The following is a 14,337-nucleotide window of genomic DNA, read 5'->3' as shown; positions in this document are numbered from 1 at the left end:
TAAAATTTTGTCAGAAAAATCACCTGAAGATTATTTCGAAAGAAGAATAGAAGAAAGTAGTATAGTTGATCAACTAGTTATTTGTTCTTCCACCTTTATTTGACTTGGCTTATAACTTTTTTTCTTTTCCACTTTCTTTTCACAAAAGGAATTTTGGTTCAATAGAAAGTACCTAGATAAGAGAATTTTTGAACGATTTTGAAATTTCAAAGGAAATTTGATATAATTGCCAACATTTATATTTATTGAAAATCTTTTAAAAATAAAACATGTTAATTCGATCTAATTCGAACAATATTCTCCACTCTAATGTCAACTCATATATATTTCCTCGAATAATTTAAATATCTATACACAAATAAGGAAATAATAAGTAATAAGACAATAAAAACATTAGGGAAGTATCTCACACTTTATTTTTCTAAGTTTAAGTACTTCCTCAATTACATCTATTCTCTTCATGAACTTGTTCCTACGTGTGCACATAAATTAAGACTTCTTCAACCGGATTGAGCGGAGATGTAACATTCATCAAATCATTAAAATCAAGAGAATCTTCAATTTCACTGTGAAAAAAAAGAAAAAGAAGAATTATATTCCTAGCATCTAGGTAAGATCACAATTGGCCCAGATTCGAGTAGGAGCAACGGTGTTCTCGATACGACACGCGTTGCTGGTGTGTCACTTGTAAAAACTCCAACGCCAACGCTCTGTGAGGGAATAAGACGTGGTCGACTGGTGTCGTGCGAGCAGGAAAATTAAACGAAAGAAAAAAAGGAAAGAGGGAGACAAGTAAGGAAAGAAAGAGGGAGACGGAGAAAAATACGAGAAGCGGATGAAAGAGAGGAACGCGCTTTATAGAGTGCGTTAATACGTTAATACAGTGTGGGATACCTTTCCAAGGTCAATTTTATAGGCCACAAAAATTCGTATGTAAGAATTTCGTCGAGATTTATTTAATAAGTTGTACTGTTTCACTTCATCTAATCCTTAAATTGCTTATAATTTGGTAAACAAGCCTCAATCGACATTCTGTATACCAATTTTTATATTTATTTTGATCCATATGTATCTGTGATTCATTAGAAGATTATCTGAGAAATATTTAAATTCTTATGATTATTTAAATTTTAATCTTATTTCATTATCATATTTTTGGACATACATCTTACATTGAAATCATACTTTGAAATATCATAAGGCGTTAATATATTACATACAAAAATTTCTATCGTTTAAAATTTCTTATTCAGAACCACTGTTATAAAAATAATGATTCAAGTAGAACCAAATATTAATTTTGCCAACAATCCTTTCAATTCTCCTAACAATTAAAAATCCATCCAGCTATCCATCTATTCAAATTAAATAATACTGAATCCAATTTGAAAAGACAGAACCATCTTGCCCCGTTTCATCCAACAAAATGGTTTACAATTTTATAATCGACCAATTTTTGTATTCTTCCTCGGTCTCGAAATGCGTGTTCAAAAATATATCAACACCCTGTATACGCTAGACACGAGTAGCGGTGGAAGGAGAAGGCGGCGGAGAAAGGGGGCGATCGTGGAACGGTTCGAGGGGACAGAGGTGTGTGTGAGAAGTGCGTAGATGCGTGGGCGTCTGTCAGTGAGCGCGAGAACGCTGCGTGAGCCGCGTGTCGACTTGCGGCTCCGCTCGGGCCACGGGTTTCTCGTTTCGATTAATCGTTTATCGCATTCACGACGATTATCAATCGATTTTTCCATCCCCTCATTTGGTTCGAATAACAGGTATTCATACTCGATGGAAAGGAGATTTTTTTTTTTGGATCATGGTCTTCCACGAGGAATGGTTAGGAAAGAAAGTTTTGATTTGAGGAATTTTTCGAATTCTGGTTGGAATTGGGGATGGTTCAGTGACTTTTGAAATAAGTTACGTGTTGGTATTATAAAGAGGAATTTGTTTGTTTCAAATTTTTATTGATCATGGTGTGTTGATCATGGGTTTCTGTTTTATTTATTTTCTTTTTTTTTTTTTTGCAATTTAATAAGTAATTTAAAGTGAAAATATTTTGATATTAAAATGCGCGAAGGAAAAATATTTGATATTGAAGTATCAAGATTTAATAATTAAATAAATTGTTTTGAGGAAGAAGAATTGAGAATTGAGAGGAGTAGTTGATTTGATTTGTGATTTGGATGATTCATTTGGAAAATTAGAAATGGAATTGTTTGTTGATATTATATAATATAAATAAAATATAATAGGAATTTGTTATTTGAATATTGGTTTTTTAAATGATTAGAAAGTTAGGTGAATATGTCATTAAGAATATAAAAATCTTCAAAAATCAATTGAAGATAAAATTATATTATGACTTGTGTGTTTTTTGTGAAGAAAGAATTGATTCGCAATTTGATGTTTAATTCAATAGGTTATTTAGGGAAATAGGTAATCAATTGTTGATGACAATTGAGTCATTACCTTTACCGTTTCAAGGAGAATTTATATAAATATCTTATTCATCATTATCCATTGATGAACAAAGAATGTATTAATAGTAAGAAAGTAATAATAGATTCTCTACTTTATTTTTTTTCTAAATATACTTAAATGAAAAAATTTTTAAATAAAAATATTACAAATGTTAATATTATATTAATAATAATATTAATATCAATTTTATTTTTCTAAAATATCAATAATCATCAAATCAATCTGAATAAATAATTATTATAGATACAAAAGCTTTGAATTTTTTTTTTTTTTTTGAGGATTGAATAATTTCAAGATTATCAGATTTGAATTCCTGAATAAGAAATGTATATTCTGAACGACGTTTGTTTCGAACAACTAGGACAACATGATGCTCTTAGCATAATACACGTTTTATTTTTAAAAAGACCGACACAACGTGAAAGTTTTGATGAATAAATTTTTAACATTGAGCAAGAAGTTTAGGAGAAAGGTTAAGTTTATGATATTCTATCTACTGTCCTTAATATAATTCTTATTCAAATTTAATATTCAAATTTGTATATAAAAATTTACAAAAAGGTTAATTGGAATGCAAATTATATAGAATTATATTATTTATTTTAGTGAAATTTAAAACTTTTCAAAACTTTTACTATTCTTCATTTAATTTTCTACAATGAAATAAAAATTTATAAAATTTAAAATTATTCAATAATTGCCTGTTTGATTTTTTATTTTAATTATAAAATTATACATGAATCATTTGAATCTTTTTAAAGAATTCAAATGAACTCACACAAAATTTTAACTAATAACAAAAATATTTCAGGTGAGAATTAAATGGAACATCTTGAATTAATTAAAAATCATTTGAACAAAAATAGTCTTTTTATAGAATTCAAAATAACTTTCTTGAATAATTGTATATTCTTAGATTCCACTGGCCAGATATTGTCATAACATTCTTTTCTTTTTCCTAAGCTCTTTGAAAAACTTTCTCATTATCTTTATATCATTAATCAATCTTGTGATCTAAGTCGCTGCAAATATAAACACTTATCATTGAATGCTCATCATGCCAAAAAAATATATATCGAGCATCATCGACGAAGTTTTCTCTCGAAATAACTTTAGAAAACAGAATACGAGAAATTGAATTCAAATGATATGAACAAAATTTGACGAAATTGTGGTTATTATTGTATAACGATGATACATATTTAAGTTTTAACACTGTAATAAAAAATGCATACAACAAAGTGTGCATACAGAGTAATTATTCATGAAAGTTCACAAATTAATGATTACAGGTTACAAATATTATACATATCTATTAAATTATTCCCTATTATAATTACTTGATTAATTATTATAATTATCACGTAATGAATATAAATAACGTTCTCACGAATCTTCTTATATCTTTATCAAAATTTTTAAACATTTTCCCTTATATATCGATTATTCAAATTAATTGAGAAACAGTTCTTGGATAACTGATCGCCAAATTTCTCAATAATTGTCACGAAACAACTAAAAATTAACCAGAATTTAAGAATTATTAGACATTTATTGAGATAATCGATCATTTGAGTAATCAACCTTCGTTGAATAATCGACGTTCTATTTTTATCAAGAACTCTCTTCTTTTCTTCGTTCTTTTCGGGGAGGAGGAAAAAAAAGAAAAGTTTCCCTCAAAGCTCTCTTCATCTCTTCATAACGAAGAAATATCCGTAAAGGAAGAAGAAGGGAAAAGAAACAGACCATTTGTTACCAAAAAAAAAAAAAAAAGGGGTAGAAAAAAAGAACCAGGAAAGAAAAGTGGGAAAGGGAAAGCGATTCTATTTCCATCCAAGCGATTAATCTCTACGAGATTGTGACGAGGGTGTGAAAAATTTCGTATCGCCCCGTCCTCGTTCCACGAACTCGCGCATCTTGTGCAGGCGTCGGGACGCTCGACGTCCACCCCACCCCTTTTCCATCTCTAAAAACCCCAAGCCTCCTCCCCCCTCCACCAACTCGACCCACGTCCTCGTGGAAGGCCGTGTTCGTTTTCCGCGGCGGCATCAGCCGGCAATTCGCATTCGACCGACGTCTTGGTTTAAAGAGTCTCGGGGACAAGAAGACTTTTCGATGATGACTTGACTTCTGCCGACTGGAGTGAGCCGCGGCCTCAGGCAGCACCGAATCACAAATATACACGAAGATAGAAGATAGAAGAGAGAGTTACATTGGAGACGAAAGGACGAGAGAAATACATATCGATAAGAAAAACAAGAATAATATAAGAGGATAAGAGGAAGAGGATTTAATTATTTCGAGTATATATATATATATGTATACGTGTATATATATATACTATATATATATATATATTCGCGAGTGACACGAGGATCTGTTCCTTTTCTTCGAATTTTTTTTTTCTCGGCTGCGTTGCGTACCTTTTTTGTTGTTGTTGAGTGGCCAGTGACGGAAGTTCGTAGACGTAAGTTCTTCTGGGGGGAGAAGGAAAAGAGGGAAGTAAGGAAGGAAGAGGGGGAAGGGAAGTACGGGGTGAGATTGTTCCGGCCTCTTCTGCGTACAATATTTTTTTTCTGTGCTCGACCACACGAAGAATCGACCGAACGACTTGGATTCCATCGATTGATCCAAGATGAAGCGACAAACGTCCCAGCAACAGCAGCAGCAGCAACAGCAGCAACAGACGATCGTGCAGCAGCAACAGCAGCAGCAACAGCAAATGAGCATGCAACAGAGGACCGAACGACACGTCACTCGGCAGCAGATCACCAGTCAGCAGAGAGGTCAGTTTGCCGATGATTTATCGCGATATTGTTCGATCCACTTTCGAAATTTCTGTGCGTAAGAAAGAATATGGGAGGATCGAAGGGGAATCAGTGGCGAGAATCGTTTAAACAGAATCGTCTAAATCTAGGTTCAGAAGATTCGAAGATTCGTTTAATTAATCATTGAGAAATTGGGATATATTTTTAGAAGAACTCGTTTCATTGTGTTAGCTTGTTGCACATGATGATCATGATTAAGCATAATAATAATAATTAATTAATTAATTAAAATTATAAAATTCGAAACGATTGCATTAAAAGAACAAACAGGAATTTGTATCAATAATGATCAATCGATACAATTTTTTATGAGCAAAACGTATTAAATTTATTATCTATATATAATTGTCAAAATTCTTCTTCGTCAAGATTCGATCATTTTATCTGCAACAACCTAATACAGTTTAGAAATTGACAGTATTTTATCCAAATACTCTTCTGCTTAAAATTAAAAATCCCTTGTCTCTCTCATCTGTTATCGATCAGCTATCGAATCAAAAATCAATCAGTCTGAACCGGCTGTTGACAAAACGATAAGATACAAAAATTCAATCTATCCGCGTGAAGCGCCCTTCTTAATTTCTCGATTTCATTTGCCTCGACGAAAGAAACGAACGTTTCTCGACGAGAGGAACGAAATCCAGAGGAACCGTAAGATTTCTCAGCAGAGGCTCTATATCCCCTCGACGAATATTCTATTTTCGAGCGAGAGCACCGCCCCTGCGCGAGCTCTAAAGATAGTTTTCCACGTTGTTCGACGCCAACGTTTCGAAAATTCCTGCACGCGCGACGCATAAACGCGCCCTCCCCCTCCTCCCTAAGGGCAGCCCTCCCCGAGGAGGGTTGCCCGGAGGATCGTGTAAAAACCCGGCGCGGTGCAGCTGTCAAAATCGCCGCCGTGTCGAGGCCATCTCGCTCGGCTGCATAACTGTCATTGGCCCGTGGATCGCGTCCTGGTTCCTCTCTCTCTCTCTCTCTCTCTCGCGCGCGCGCGGGCGCGAAGAGGGGAGGAGGGAGGAAAAAAAATGCGGCTTCTAAATTCGGCCAGACACACTTTTCACGGGGTACCATTTGCCGAGCGCTCGTTACCTCGAGAATCGTGCTCCTCGATGATGATGGCCGATGGCTAATTGGGGAAAATGGGGCGGCTATCGAAGATGAAATCGTCGAAATGGTGGATTATCGGGAAATCGAAGGATTAGAAAAGATTGTCGAAAGAGCTTCTTTTTTTAAATGTAAAATTTAAAAGAATTATTGAATGAAATTCAAAATGGCAAATTTTCTTTTAATAATACGTTGTCAAATGTATTATTACGTATAGATATTGGTAATTTATTTTATTGTATGAATCTAATTGAGAGTCTTGAATATTATTCGTTAAAATCGTATCGAGAAGTAAGGAGAATATGATAGGAGAAAGGATATTGTAAAAAAAAGGAATTAGAAGAGCTGAGTAATTGATGTAGAAAAACGTTGAGAATTACGAGTGAATTTTTTGGCCTTTGTAGATCGTCGTTATGTTTAGAACGTAAATTTTAACAGCTGTTTTCGAGAATAATAAGTATTATGATAATGACACTGGTGATAATGACCCTTGAGTTTTTGTGTTTTCAATTCCCTTATGTTTTAACAGTGTGTAGTGCGAAATCGAGGCAAGGAACTAAATATATCGATGATGATTCTTTCGAGAAATGTTTCAAACGTGAAAGAATTATACTTAGGTCAAAAACTGAAAAATACGACATTTAAATGGGTATTTGAATTTCTTAGGCTGATTTTTTTCGATTAGATAGTCATAAATGATGTAATCTGTTATAATATTTTTGTGTTTAACGAAGTAAATTATTAAAAATTGGAAAATGTGGGTATTTCTACAAACAAAGTATTCGTTCTTTCATAGAACATCATGTTACTTATTTAAATTACTAATCTTATCTTTGCTCCACTTATTCTTATTCATTTCTATGGTTACTTCAAGCTTATACTTGTACGTCCATTCACATTAGACTTCGTATTTCGAGACAGGTAAAGTTCAAAGAACTTTTACTTGGAAGTTATAAAACACTCGAAACTATATTTCACTCACTAAATAACAAGTTTGTGCAAAATTTGAAAACTAAATAACTCATTGAACAAAATAATTGTAGAAGGATCGAAATTCAATTTAACAAAATTCTTCGAAAACAAAAGTTGTATATTATATCATATATGGACAGAAAATGACAGACACTTAATAATTTCACTTAAGAAATTTTCGATTCATCTTTATAAATATACCTTGAAAATAATCATAAGTATAGACAATAATCTACAAAGACTTCTCGTAATATTTTATTTTCAAAAAATTACATTAAAATCCCTATTTTCATCAAAATCTTCAATAGATGTCACCAATAGATAATAATTTAATATTCCAATAATCCTTTACTATCTTTATTAACATGCTATTTTATTTTTTGAGATTAGAGTAAATTACAGATATTTAAAACACGGAATACAGAAGTTTCGTTGCAACATATTTTCCTATTTCTCTTAAAGTAAGTACTTACACATGTTTCCTTTCGGGACAAAAATATTCGTCCAACCCTAATACCTTCAATATTCTCACTTTGCATCCTCCAAATCTAAATACAAACCGTGACGCATGTTGTTAGAAACGCGACAGTTGACAGGTCTGCAACAAAACGTCAACGAGAATTCGAGCGCGAAACGTATACACAAATCGTCCATGCACATGAAATCTTCTTAAAACATTTCGAATATAGTCACCCTGTAATGTTTAATTTGTATTGCCAGACGCAGGATCGTTATTACAAGTGACGAAAATTAACGATCCACTTAAACCTCTTTCTCTCATAGAAATACTCATACTTTCGTGATGAGTATATACAAATTGAAAAGGATTTTTCTTCAGATATCGTATTGTATATGAAATCCATCATGTAAGAATCAAACAATGACAATTCTCCATTTATCATTATTAAATTATATATGTTTATGCATTGATGAAAAATTTAAATGACATGTAAAAATACATAAAATATCAAAAGCAAAATTATGATATATTCACTTATTTCAAGTTTATTTTTACATGTATGTTCACGAAAATTTAATTTGCATAAACACTCTCACTCAAAATTCAACTTATCTTGATCATGTTATGATCATGAACATTGATTAATCAAGAATTCAAAGTTTCGATGGATTTTTCGAATTTTTCGCAACAAAATTGTTTAATTTATTTAAACGAAAATAATCTTGAAGAACGTTGAACAAAAAAAAAATATAGTTTACATATAACTCATTATATACACGCATATAAATTTCCATTAAAATTAAAATTATCTAGTTAGATAAATTTTCTTGTAACATAATCAATTTCATGAATCACTGTATATAAGATGATTCTGTATCGCCATTAAGCGAATTCCGCGGAAGACAAGATTGGAGGCGTTCCAATATGGGGATGAAAATACTCTTTTCATTGCTGCCCTGTTTACGTTCGTTGCGCGATCTCATGCAAAAAAAAAAAAAAAAAAAAATCGAGTTGCCAGAAATACGAGGGAAAAGGAAATGTAGGAGAAATAAGATGTGTGTCGGATAAAGGGACAAAAGAAAGATGAGGAGGGATGGTTGAACTTGTGTACGTTCTCAGTGAATCATTTGGCCGAAATAGGGCTGGTCTCACACGCAATATTTTCGTCGCTTTAATCACCAGCAATAGAGCCACTAATCTCCACTTTTTTCAATTCTTCGTCCATGATCTTAGGCCTTGTTCTCACAATTGATAGGAAAATAGATTCGTAAAGTCTTCTAAATTGAAGAATCGTGATCGATTATTACTTTGACAGAATTTTGTTAAAGATATTTAATGAGAAAATTTACAATTATTTATCTAAAAGAAACCTGTTATTTGTATTTTTTATCGTGGAATCTTGGAAAATATGTTTTCAATTTGTTCCAACTTGATATGAATAAATATTTATATAATTTATATATTATATTATTATTGCAACAAGTATTTGAAAGATTATAGGGGGTAGTTTGGATGGATTAGAAAAGATACGATAGAAATGGAAATTTTATTGTAAATTTTTTTCTCTGTCGAGGATTTTGAAAATATTTGAGATATTATTTGAATGTCAGAAATTTGATGAAAGTGAGTAGAGTGTATGAAGACAGGAAATAAGAGATCATAATGAAATGGCCAATAAAAACTGACATAAATTTATTCTCTCAAGGTCTTACGAATACAGATTGCTTCAAAATAAGTGTCTTTCAATCTTCCTTCCTATAAAATATTTATGATAAAAATTTCTTTTATATAAAGTAATTTTTTTACAGTCTGTTTTACCTATCAAATTATTTTATTAAAAATATTTTACGAACAATAAATTTGAATTTATGTAGAATGAAACTAAATTCTATACATATCGTTCATTTACTAAAATTCCAATTTCTTAAATTATTAATATAGAAAAATAATTATCTTTTCTTTTTTGTCTTTGAATTTTCAATTGCACATATTTCGTCAAGTAAAAAAAAAAAAATAATAAATAAATAAAAGAAAATATGCCATTGTTATTCCAACAAACGCGTCGCTCGAATTGACACGAATTATTTTGAAACGATCTGTATATCTATGTGTATGCATTCGTCAAGTTTTATCTCTCTAAATTGTACAACATTTTATGTAACGCTCTCGTGTAAATTTTTTTTTTTTTCGCTTCCATCGATAGCGAACGTGAGAAACCGCCTCGGCCAAGAGGGAATATCGAGTGACACGCACACGGTGCGGTTGATGTAAGAATTTTCAAGTGGTTGCGCATTTCTTCCGCCGGTCACGCGGGTGGAACAACCGTGAAGAAAGTAACGTAATTTTCCACGAGTCACGGTTATAGCCTACGACTGTGAATTTAAACGCGATTTAAGGCGTTCAGCCACAATGTCCGTGCCAACTGCGCGCTTTCGTTTAATAAGAGATCATGGTAGCTATCGACAGCACCCGTGTTGCGTATATTGTTGGCCTCGTTATATGCGTTATTAAAAACGAATTATCAAGCGAATTTCGCGTTTATATGCCGATACGAGAGATGAATCACGAAGAAATGTCGATGATTTGGAAATGAATTTTTAGTTAAAAAAATTTGGATGGATATTTATTTCTTTTTTTTTATTGGCGAACAAAAATTCTTTGAACTAATTAATTATTTATGTAATTCAATCCATATCGTGTAGATTAAGTTTTCGTGGATTGAAGATTACGGCTCGATATGTTGTTTTCTTTAATATAGATCGAAGGGGGTAGAAGAAAATAATTTAATTTTTAAATAATGAATTGATTTTTTTTATATCTAAGTGTATTAATTTATTCGCAAGCCAATGGAAATAGCCAGGATACTGTATATCGAAATCGATTGCTTGTTTGTCGAGTAAGTATTTATCGTTATTTTGAAGGCATTTAAGTTAAAATCAGAATATAAATCACTTATTCGTATTTTGTCATTGTTTCAAGACGATTGATCTAAAAGTTACATGTAGAAAATAACAAATAATTTTCTTTGCAAATTTATCAACTAAATGTTCTTCGTAAATCCTTTCGATAAATGTTTTCAACATCAAAATGCACGGATGTACAAATGTTTGTGCAAACTTGAACAACATATAATAAAGTTTCTAAACTCTAACTGTCAGATGTGCATTCTAATAAAATTACCATTCAAGATAAATATGAATACTACGTATCAATTCTTCCGTCGAATGAAAAGAAAAGAAAAGAAATTTAAATGTCAACAACGACATACGTATTCACCAGCAGCTTTCTCTTATCGATAATATTCGCATATTCAAATATTTGAACATTCTTCAAGATTCTTACACAGGTGACGTTCTCGCCAATTCGAATCATCCTCTTGCGATTTCTTGTCAACCTTTGAATAAATCAAACTAATTAATTGTAATAAATTTCCGTCCAACTTTTCAAACAATAATTGCATCCTCGAAACACTTATAATTTTAAACGTTTGAGCATCGTTATAATCAACTATGATTGGTATACGATATTTTTGTCGAGAATCCACTTTTCATCAACCTCGAAAACGTTTCAAATTTATCAGATTTATGATAAAATTTGAACGGTTAAAATATAATGGAATAATGGAGTCGACTTAACTTAAGAATTTCGTAGAATTTTATCAAGATGGTGAAAAGGAGTTATCTGCAATTTTATATTTGTGTTGAGAATTTGAAGCGTTTTGTGTTGTTTCAATTATTCGATAAATTTTTTCGTATAAAGGATCGAATTTCGAAACGAAAGAAGGGTGAACTATAGTTATAATGTATTAAAAAGTTTATAATACATATGATATCAGAATTCAAATTTGGAATTTGATGAATTTTTTATATTGGAAAATTTTAAAACGAAAGAAAAGAAATTTTCATATTAAATCGCTGAATTATTTCGAAATTAAATGAATTTATATAAAAATTTCATTGACTTGGGAATTTCTTCGAATTTCTAAGCAAAAGTAAATCTTATATAAACTGCAACAAATTTTTGGATCATTTTTTTTAATTTTTTTAAATTCTAAAACATTTTCTAAAATTTTAACTTCAAAATTAACAAATTTCCATTCGCAAATTGGTTGCAATAAGTTTAAAACAAATTCTAAACGATGTGTTAATAACATTTCAGTAATATTGCCAAAGATCTTTTAGTAATATTGTTAAATACGTGTGAAGAAAATTGAAATGTGTTGGAAATAACGTTATTGCTTATATGTAGATCCATTAAGAAACACAGTAATTTTCAACAAACAATCGTTTTTATGACAGACCTAAATAATTTTCACTTTGGACAATAACAGTGCGAGGAAAATAAATTCTTGAAACAAATATTTTTATTTTCATTGAATGATTTTCATATTTCTTTTTTTAAAATTATAGCTACATGAACAAATAATAATATCAAATAGCAAACGTATAATTTAAAACCTAACTATTTTCAAAAAGAACATTTCATTAAAAAATAAAAAAAGTTTCGAAGAGTTCGAAATAACTTCCAAGTCGTATGAAAGAATCAATTAATAATTAATATTCAGTGTTTAAAACAGCAAGTTTTTAATATATCATCTATATTTCAATTAAAAAAACAAATATTTCATTTACACCCAATCATAAATAGCATAATATTTTCTCGCAGAAATATCTCAAATAATATCAAATTTTTCTCAAAAATTCATTAAAAATGCATCGTCCCAAAGCAATGTCAACGGACGAATAATCTCTCCTTTATTGTTCCTTCAATCCGTTCGACATTGACTCTCTCTGTGTCTGCCAACAAAGCGTATCTGTCTCGCGCAGTCGAATTAGAGGAGTGCCAGAGATATCATCCACGATATCACGTCTAAAAAAAAAAAAAAAAAAAATATTGATCGCGTGTAGGATGCGCGAAATTGTACGCGAAAAACGATCCTGGACGACTTTGACAAGTTCGTGATCACTCAGAATTGTGGCGAGCTCGTATTTTTCAAAATGTTAAATCATCGTTATTAATAAAGCGATACCTTGAGTTGAGTTGCACGAACTTAAAATCTGCGAACGTTCCAACGACGAAGTTTCGATCGTTAATCTTCGATAGTTAACGATCCATTAACGAATCGATGAAACGTTACTTGTATAATAAATAGAGTCGGTTGATTGGTTTATTTATATCGAGGACGTGGAGTTAATTAAAATTTTTGTTCTCGTCTTGATTTTTTGGTTATCTGGTGTTTCGTAGTAATATATAAATTTTTATTCTTTCTTTAAAAGTTTTTCTTATAAAAATATGCATTTGCATGAAAATTTGATAATTGATAGTGGATCGTAGAATTTTTAGTTTAAGCAAGTTTAATAATTGCATCTGCTCAGTATTTAGACCGAGATGATATTAAATATGTATATAGTAATAGAAGTTTAAATGTAAAGAGCATCTATATATCATCGATCCATAAATTAAAGCATCCATCGAGGTGTCACTTCCTCTTTAGTCTACTTAGTCTAAAGATCGCAATTGTCTAAGAATAACTACTTAATAACACAAAATGCACAATGTACATAGATACAATTTCATGTTAAATTTAATTTTACTTCCAAAATTTCTCACCTATCCGAAATTGAAATATTTATAATATTTTTCATTGCACAATTATTGTTTGATATTTATTATAACTTTGTTTCTTATACGTGTCTAAATAATTGAAAAATAATCAAAAGAAGCACATTTTATCATTTAAACATCTCACATAATTTTCCAACCAACATTGTAAAATACTTATTGCATAAGATTTTTCATTTATACTATAAATCACAAAAATATGACACGAGTGTTACTACTAACCGAATAAATAAACCCTAAAAAAGAAATCTCTCTCTCTCTCCACCCATTTTTCAACACGACTCTAATTACCACAACCGTACTCAAACCTCGTATTCAAAACCAGCCAACCTTCTTACATCACTCGAAACACCCCCACTCGAAATCAGCTGATCGTGCCGGAAGCAGTCGGCCGACCTCGTAAACAATAACCTGACCCAACCATCGATCAGTCAACCCACTAGCAGAAGGAAAATGGCCATCAACGATCATGAACGAAAAATCATCAAAATTAACTCTCCTTACACCCACGAAAAAAGCATCCATCCGAATCGTACATGTATAATATTCTCATCGACCTAACCTAACCCGTTCCCACTGTTATTTGCAATAAACGATTTATAAATATTTTCCAAGACAAGATCAGAGAAAGATTCGCGAGGGGTAGGGTGAAAGGAGGAGGGATGTAATACAGCGTTTGGAGCTGTTTTATTTTGGTCAGTGACTGGCTTTGCGTAACGTCTCCGCCTATTGGTCGAGGTGCATGTAGTAGACGCGTCGCGGCGCTGGGCGCCGCGCAAAGATAGTTGCTCCTAAAATGGCCCACGGTAACGCGATCCCCATCTCGATGCAAAAATAGGATCCCGCGGTTATCCGACCACGTTACGTCCTTCT

General features: G+C 31.8%; 1 protein-coding gene and 1 long non-coding RNA gene across 15 annotated transcripts in view; one reads left to right on the top strand and one right to left on the bottom strand.

Moving 5' to 3' along the window:
- The window catches only part of LOC100869706 (sallimus), a 124,737-nt gene that overhangs the window by 5,577 nt on the left and 104,823 nt on the right, over positions 1-14,337 (top strand). Inside the window, exon 1 of one of the 14 annotated variants that reach the window (XM_086910090.1) lies at positions 4,507-5,264. The exons of the other annotated variants lie outside the window; for them this stretch is intronic. Within the exon in view, the coding sequence (XP_086766216.1) occupies positions 5,114-5,264 (151 nt within the window). The 5' untranslated portion in view covers positions 4,507-5,113. Of the gene's footprint in view, positions 1-4,506; positions 5,265-14,337 lie in introns of those variants that run through there. 14 annotated transcript variants of the gene reach the window in all.
- On the bottom strand, positions 224-5,014 carry LOC147657378 (uncharacterized). Its single transcript, XR_015292558.1, has 2 exons — positions 4,902-5,014; positions 224-566 (listed from the first exon to the last, which is right to left on the bottom strand). It is a non-coding gene; the product is annotated as an uncharacterized LOC147657378 (long non-coding RNA).

The sequence above is a fragment of the Apis florea genome, unplaced genomic scaffold (assembly GCF_048593485.1).
Source record: "Apis florea isolate Af1SG1 unplaced genomic scaffold, ASM4859348v1 contig_3170_pilon, whole genome shotgun sequence".
Classification (NCBI taxonomy): Eukaryota; Metazoa; Arthropoda; class Insecta; order Hymenoptera; family Apidae; genus Apis; species Apis florea.
Note: the sequence above shows the minus strand (reverse complement) of the source record. Positions and strands in the feature narration are given on the sequence as shown.